The sequence below is a fragment of the Canis lupus genome, chromosome 15 (assembly GCF_011100685.1).
Source record: "Canis lupus familiaris isolate Mischka breed German Shepherd chromosome 15, alternate assembly UU_Cfam_GSD_1.0, whole genome shotgun sequence".
NCBI lineage: Eukaryota > Metazoa > Chordata > Mammalia > Carnivora > Canidae > Canis > Canis lupus.
The window spans coordinates 52,581,329-52,589,652 of NC_049236.1; the positions used below are offsets into that span (position 1 = coordinate 52,581,329).

The following is an 8,324-nucleotide window of genomic DNA, read 5'->3' on the forward strand; positions in this document are numbered from 1 at the left end:
CTCTTTGAGAAATGTCCTAATTTTCCATCATATTGTCCAATTAAATGAATTGAAGAACTCTGGTGTTTCTAAATTCAGCCAACAGAGAATAGCTGTATGACAAGTAAATAAGTCTTGCTGGGAAGATGTTGCTTAAGTGATAAAATGGTTCAGCCAACAAGTGAACCAAAAAATTAAATATTAACTAAGAAAGGTAACCTTTGCTAAAGTGATACCTCACAAAGGACTCAGCTATATATAGGATTGAAGATCTCAGTAAAGTCCACCAGCAAAGGATGGTTTCCTGGAACTTCAAAAATTTTAAAAGCATGAAGAATCTATTACTGCTACTATTGTGTGTTTTTATTGTTAAGTCACAAGCTCACTATTATGACGATACGGTGACTATTTTTAAATTTTTATATTATTACTAATACTATAATATAAAAAATAATAATGTAATCATGTGAATATTTTAATGATATTAACATTGATTTTAGTTATGAAGCTGAATGTCAATCTCAGGGGCCCATTTTATTTAAAGAATGTTACATAGTATTTCTTACATAAAAACCAAATAATAATGTCTTGTTTTTTGTTTCTTTACCTTTATTTTCCCAGGATGAAGAAGAGAGAATTGTGGTAAGATAGTTTTTCTCACTTGTTATCCTGAGTACTGTGATTTTGATTTAATTCTAGCAATATGTTATTGCAACTATAAGGACAAATATGAGAGTTTTGCAGACTATAAAGTTATGAAAAAGCAGTATTTTAAAAGAAAAAAGCTATGGTAGATTATTGTTTGGTGAAGGAAAGTAATATATAGCTCCTGAAATATATTGGTGACCTATGAGTGAAAATTATAAACTAATCTAAAAACAGAATAGACCAAGTGCAGTGATAGAAAATGAAATAATTGTTTTTTTTTAAGTGAGAAAATATAAATCATAAGGAATATTTGTTGTTATTATTAATGGTTATGAAACATAGTTCAGTATAATTTATTCATTTGTAGAACAGTTTTTCCTCAACTACTATTTTTGCTGATTTGTTTCTGTGGGTTTGAAGACAACAAAAATACAAAAATGCATTGAGGGAGATAAATACTTAAAACTTTTTATTTTATTCTTAAACGAATCATGATCAAATTTCTCATATATAACATAGTCCATCACACTGGAAATAAGAGTACACAATAATACTTAAAGGAAGTGATTTGTTCCGATCATTTGGTGAATTTGAAGGGAAATCTAAATTGTTTTAATTATCAAATCACACAGATAAAAAGATAGTTGTCTGATTAATTGCATTAGGTAAGAAAAATGTAAAGAGTGTTTAAGAGTAAACTTTGGTAAATACTTGGCTAAGCACTTTAACATTTCTACTCACAAGCTAATCCTTTCAGAGATAGTTTACTAGATTAGGCTCCCAAATGGATTTTCTAGTTCAATTATTTCACTAAATGATCTTCACGAACCTAAATATCCATATAATTTCTTTAAATATTTTTAATCTCCCATGTGTAGTAATGCTAGACCTAGACCGTCAACGCTACCTCACTAATGGCACTCTGAAATAGAAAGGAAATATTTTTCTTCTATTATAATTTGATTTGCAATAAACAAGTGAATCACATTTCATAAAATTCCTGGTAGGACAGACCAGGACCACATGAAATATGTACATTTTCCCCCAACTCCTCACGTATTACTATTTTTATTCCAATCGCGCTTACCCCGATACTGTAGTGATTAAGCAGGGTGGGATCTGGAGACAACTTGTCTGGGTTTAAAGCCTACCATATTCTCACTAAATGTTAAATATTATTTTAGCTTAATGAATAAATTACAGTAAAATTCAAAATAGAGTCATTGCATGACTTCTAGGCTCACAAAATAGCTGCAGAGTTTAGCCTCTGCTTCAAATCTAGTCATTGTTATTGTAATTAAGCCCCTAAAAGTGTAATTGCTGACAAAGACCACATGACAATATAGTTAATCCCAGCTAACACTTTTACACTGCATTGTATATTTTCCACATCATTATCTTTGAATGTAATATTTTTAAGTTAGCAAATAATTTTAACCATAAACCTTGAGAATTATTTTAAATATGATAAAATTATGGTGTTTGATAAAGAAATCATGTAGGAAATTTCAAGAGAATGGCTTAAGAAATAATTTTGTGGATACAAAATAATATTGAAATTAGAGGAGAAGCCATTTAAACTCTAGTATCCATCATATGCTATTGCAATAGAAATAAAGAGTACTTCCTATGTGTCATGTGCTCTTTGGATGGTGTCATATGAAATGCCATTTAATCCTTACAATCATCTTATACAGCAGTTACTATTATTATCCCTATTTTACATAAGGAAACTGGAGCACAGATACAATAACTTGCCCAAGACTTTGTAGCTAGTAAATGGTAGGGTCAAGATTTGAACCCAAGCCATCTGACTCCAGAATACCTTGTTCCTCTTCAAATGTGCTAGAGTCAAAGATTGTCTTATTACAAATAAATCCCAAGTAAATTTCACTTTTAATAAATCTGTATAGCTTCTTAAATATTATTATATAGGAGTTAGGCAATTTAATCAATTCATAAAAACTGAACGTGGGAAAAGAATGAACAATGATTACAGGGATTTAGTAATCCAGATAGCTTGACAATATTCCTTCTGACAGTAATATTCTGACAATATTACTATTTTATATATTTGATGTATCAGGAATCTGATTAGGAATCTGAGGTCATTACTATTCATAATCTGATACAGCTTTAATTGAAGGCTTGTTTTTAAAAACACCCTCAGGTGCAATAGCTTTTCACGCAGTTTTTCTTTCTCTCATTCCTGAAGATGCATAAGCAGCCTATTTACCAACAAAGACTAGCCAGCTGATAGACCAGAAGCAAACCATTAATCATGCAATAACCTAAATGATAAATTGAGTGTATTGGAACAGTTACATGTCATATCTATGATAACACTTTCCATTTTATTTCTTTCTCTGAAGTCCACTGTGGATGCCCGTGGTCATCGGCCCCTTGACAAGAAGAGGGAAGAGGCTCCCAGCCTGAGACCTGCTCCCCCTCCCATCAGTGGAGGTGGCTATCGAGCTCGTCCAGTCAAACCAGTAGCCAGCCAAAAGAAATTAGAAAGAAAAGCCCCTGATGCTGGGGGCTGTCTTCATGCTGACCCAGATCTGGTGAGTGCACTGATGTTTCTTGTCATGATGGGTCTCCCATGCAGAGAGTCCCATGGGTCTCATCATGGCTTCCCAATGTTGCCTTGACCCACATCATCATCATTATTTTGTTCCTTTATTTTGGAAATAATTATAAAACATATTGGGCCTTGGGTTAAAGGTTCCTTAGTCTTCTTTAGTATGATCCCAAGATAGTAAATTAGGACACATGCATATTGTTTTTAGCTTTGTATTTTGCCCACCACATTTGGTCAGATGGTAAAATTTTCATAGTCCAGTTATATTTATTTTATGGTAAGGACTAATTTTAATCTTCATAGGAATATGACGGGAACTCTAGATTTTCGGGACAGACATACAGAAAATTAAATTACAAGTTTTTATAATGGCTAATGATATCGTTGAATTTTCACTGTGTGCTGTTTCCACAAATACTCATAATCTGAATCCTTTATCTAATGCCTGCTATCTTCTTTGTTTGCAGGGAGTGTTGTGTCCTACAGGATGTCAGTTGCAAGATACTTTGGTAAAACAGGAAAGGCCAATCAGAAAAAGTATAGATGAATTAAATAATAATGTGGAGTCTGTGTCCCAGTCCTCTTCTAGCACCTTTCAGTATATAACTCTGCTAAAAGACATGTGGAAAAACAGGCAGAAGCAAATAAGAGGTAGAAATCCTGTATTTTATCTTTGATACTCCTATAAAATTGGAACTGCTTGGACTGCTGTGGGCATGCATGATTCTGGGAAGTCCAACATTTCTAGATGAGTCCAAATAGCTCCCACTGCTCTTAGTATGAGCCTGATTACTCTAAGCTTCTCACTTAACCACCTTTACCCACAGCTTGCCATGTAGGCTCCGTTCAGCACTTCTTAGCTAGACACATTTTCTATGAGAACAAATTCACCATGAGTTCTTATTTTCATTCTATAAGAAATTTGTGAATCAGAAGACAATATTCAGAGTTAAATTTAGTATTTATAAATTTCATACTTCAGGTTTTGAATATAAGAGGGTAATCTATGATGCATTCAATTGTATTGCAGATAGCACTACCAAATCTTTAAACTCTGAGATCTGAATGTTGTATGCTGTTGGCTGGATGGTTAGGAATCAGCTAGTGAGTAAGCCTGTTGTAGGCATCCCAGTGAGTAGTTTATCCAGTTCAGGACATTTTTCAAAGGTATCATGACATCCCTCTTGAAAATTTCAAGCCTCTAGAGTACTTATGTGAGATGGATAAATAAATCAAGTGTATCCAATCCACACAATGTTGAACTTCAAAGATGGAAGGCCTAAACACTGCTTTCTCCTCTCCTCCTCACCAGAGAAATAAAGAACCTATTGTATTTTTTATTAGGCATAAGTTTTAGCTTACTCCTAAGTAAATTACTAGTGTAATAGTTAGACTTTATGTTAATTTGTGTATGTCACAGGCCAAATAATTTCCTCTAAGTACAATTACATATCATGATTGCCTGACTAGTTCTGTGTCTATTAGATTATTCTCAGCAAATCAAAATCACAACTATATGTTTGAGTACTCCTAGTTTTTTTATTCGGAGAAAATGTTTACCATTCCTATGTGATTTCTTTTTTTCCAGATAATGAAAATGCAATAAATGAGTATTCCTCAGAGCTGGAAAAGCACCAATTATATATAGAGGAGACTGTGACCAGCAATATTCCAACTAACCTTCGTGTGCTCCGGGCAATCCTGGAAAACTTGAGAAGCAAAATACAAAAATTAGAATCTGATGTCTCAGCTCAGATGGAATACTGCCGCACTCCATGCACAGTCAGTTGCAATATTCCTGTGGTGTCTGGCAAAGGTAACTAGTTAATAAACATATTTCCAGAGGGTTCCAGAATAAATCCTCTCTAAAAAAGAACTTCAAAACGCTTAGTGGCTCTTCCCCAACCAATCCTAATGACATTAGAGCAATACCATGAAGATATCCCTAGCATGCCGTGTTCGGACTTAGCCTAATGTATTTGCCAGTTTTTGATGAACAGGATGTAGTGTAACCATGGTGGTAGCTCCACCTGGCTAATGCACATGCTTGCTTAGATAGGTGGGTGTAGGAGTTTCCCCATCCCATGTGTTCTGGCAAGTTATGTATATCCTAGGACATAAAGGTTGGAGAAGGGCTTATTTCATCCCCTTGGGTAATAGAGCTGAAAACTGAGTTTGGTTTTGTAAAAAGATAATTCAGTTTCTATAATTTATTCTCAAATGTCATAAATAAAATATTCCTCAGTAACCTGTGTAATCAGTTATCTCATAAAATTGATGACTAAAGACCAAGGAATTATGTTGTAGTTCCCTGAATATAATATGCTATTTTATGTTTGCAGAATGTGAGGAAATTATCAGAAATGGAGGTGAAACATCTGAAATGTATCTCATTCAGCCTCACAGTTCTATCACACCATACAGAGTATACTGTGATATGACCACAGACAGTGGAGGTAAGTGTTGGGTAGTGGTTGACCTATTATGCTGTAATGATTTTGATACCATAAAATGCCAAGAAATAAGACCTAGCTTTAACATAACTCACAATGAGCCATTTGATTTGGAACTTAACCTGATATTCTAAAGGTTGTAAAATATCTATGATTCACAATTTGGAGTAAGATAAAAAAGTGCCTGTAGTCTCCAAAGATTTTAAGTTTTCCTTTCATATATTTATTTCTTTATTGTATCCATTTTGAAGCACTAAACATAGGTGAGCATAAAGTAAATTAAATAGGTGAGGAATTGAGACATTCTCCTCAAAGTGAGATTATTTGTTTTTGGTTAATATGTGGCATGTTTGTTTCTTTCACCCAAAGGATGGACAGTGATTCAGAACCGTCAAGATGGTAGCGTTGACTTTGGCAGGACGTGGGATCCATATAAACAAGGATTTGGAAATATTGCAACCAGTGCCGATGGGAAAAAATACTGTGGTCTACCAGGTAAAAACTGGGAGTACAAAATAAAACATCCTGTTGAAAAGTTTTTTTATTTCTGCTTAGAAAACACAGCGTTGGGAATCTATTTTTAGGAGTTTTAGGAGGATAGGAGGAGTTTACAAAAAGAATGTGAAAACTAAAGATAAGGGAAGAAAGGCAGTTTTTAATTTCCAAAGGTGTTATTTTTGGTGAGATTTTATATTTTATATTTCCTATAGGTGAATATTGGCTTGGGAATGATAAAATTAGCCAGCTTACCAACATGGGACCCACGGAACTTCTGATTGAAATGGAGGACTGGAAAGGCGACAAGGTGAAGGCCCTCTATGGAGGATTCACTATGCAGAATGAGGCCAACAAATACCAACTCTCAGTGAGCAAATATAAGGGAACAGCTGGCAATGCCCTCATAGAAGGAGCTTCTCAACTGTTTGGAGAGAACCAAACCATGACCATCCACAACGGCATGTATTTCAGCACGTACGACAGAGACAATGATGGCTGGTATGTATGGTGTCTTCCCCCCCTGCTTTAAAAGCCACCATGGATGCTGTGATTGGAGCTATTAATGGTAGCTCATGTTATTAATGACAATCATTTCTTTGGTGCTTCCTGGGCCTTAGCCACCATACTGAGCTCTTCATATGTCACTTTAAACCATTTCTGCTATAAGGTTGTCATTATTATTCTCACTTGACAGATGAAGTTTAGAGAGACAAAGTAATTTACCCAAGGTCATAGAATAATCAAAGGTGGGGATGCCTGGGTGGCTAAGTGGTTGAGTGTCTGACTTTGGCTCAGGGGGTGATCCCAGAGTCCCAGGATCGAGTCCCCACTTCGGGCTCCCTGCATGGCACCTGGTTCTCCCTCTGCCTTTATGTCTCCACTTCTCTATCTCTGTCTCTCATGAATAAATAAAGAAAATCTTAAAAAAAAAAAAGAATGATAAAAGGTAGACCTCAAACTACAGCACAATTGCCTTCTGAGTAATGAGCATTTAGATAAATTTCTCTATCTGTATATTCCAACGTGGATGTTGGAACCTTCATTTTGTTTTCCAGGGTTCTACTAGTGGAGCTGAAAACTGATATGTCAGTCTAAAGAAACAAATGTAGTTGAACCCATCTCTTTCTTGCTATAGGGCGGAGAAGGCCTTTTGCGTGTTAGTTTGACTTTACTTATAGAACCTGTACTGCACACAGCACTCTTCTGCGGGTGCTTTGCAAAGAATAACTCGATAGCACTGCAGTTCTAATAATCCCAAACATTTCCTTTCAGGATAACTACAGATCCCAAAAAACAGTGTGCTAGAGAAGATGGTGGTGGATGGTGGTATAATAGATGTCATGCAGCCAATCCAAATGGCAGATACTACTGGGGTGGACATTACAGCTGGGACATGGCAAAACATGGCACAGATGATGGAGTGGTATGGATGAACTGGAAGGGGTCCTGGTATTCAATGAAGAAGATGTCTATGAAGATCAGACCCTTCTTCCCACGGCAATAACCCCCAAAAACATAGATTATTTTTATTCTTCTATATGTAACAACGTTTTTATATATTATGTCATTGGAATATTCTTTCACACATTGTATCCCCCTAAAACTATCAAAGAATTGTGAGTGTGACTTTTTGGGAAAAGTATTTAGGCTAAATGACATTAAAAATGGCACATGAGTTTCTTTTGTATTTTCATTTATAGTATCTGATCAAGAACTAACTCAAACGATAATTGTGAAGAGTGTTTGTAATTTCAATTTCAGTTGATTGTAGAAAGTTTCAAATTAGGAAGAGGAATTCTCTGTCCTTGTTCAGAAGTCCACTTTAAAGACTAATTACTTAAGATCTGTCACACATGAAAAAACTTTCAAAAAGATTTATTAATTAAACCAGTCTCTGTTACAATAAATTAATGTATTCTTATTTTGCAATCCACATGACCAATGAGTTAGGCTTTGAACTTGTAAGAAAACAGAAACAATCACAACTTTAAATAGATAATAAACTGTCATTGAACATAGGAAGATTCAAAATCTCGCTCTGTACCATGGAAAAACCACTACACTGCCATTTTGCAAGATTTTGGGATCAGACATCCCAGTAGGACAACCAGGGTCCGGTCTTCATCATTTGTATTTTGGGAGGAATAGTGGGGTAGGAAACAGAT

The 8,324-nt window shown here is 35.2% G+C and overlaps 1 protein-coding gene across 1 annotated transcript; it reads left to right on the forward strand.

The window, feature by feature from the left end:
• Nucleotides 1-240: 240 nt before the first annotated feature.
• On the forward strand, nucleotides 241-8,088 carry FGB (fibrinogen beta chain). Its single transcript, XM_038559073.1, has 9 exons — nucleotides 241-380; nucleotides 601-621; nucleotides 3,000-3,191; nucleotides 3,676-3,859; nucleotides 4,797-5,024; nucleotides 5,551-5,664; nucleotides 6,031-6,156; nucleotides 6,372-6,657; nucleotides 7,432-8,088. Exons 1-9 carry the CDS (start codon nucleotides 276-278, stop codon nucleotides 7,661-7,663), a joined length of 1,488 nt encoding a protein of 495 aa, XP_038415001.1. The 5' UTR covers nucleotides 241-275; the 3' UTR covers nucleotides 7,664-8,088.
• Nucleotides 8,089-8,324: the final 236 nt, after the last annotated feature.

Bases quoted from the DNA above. Each gene is read 5' to 3' on its own strand.
- FGB (XM_038559073.1), top strand. From the start codon at position 276: ATGGTTTCCTGGAACTTCAAAAATTTTAAAAGCATGAAGAATCTATTA. The intron at 3,192-3,675 runs GTGAGTGCACTG...CTTTGTTTGCAG, and splicing joins TTCATGCTGACCCAGATCTG to GGAGTGTTGTGTCCTACAGG. The intron at 5,665-6,030 runs GTAAGTGTTGGG...TTTCACCCAAAG, and splicing joins TATGACCACAGACAGTGGAG to GATGGACAGTGATTCAGAAC.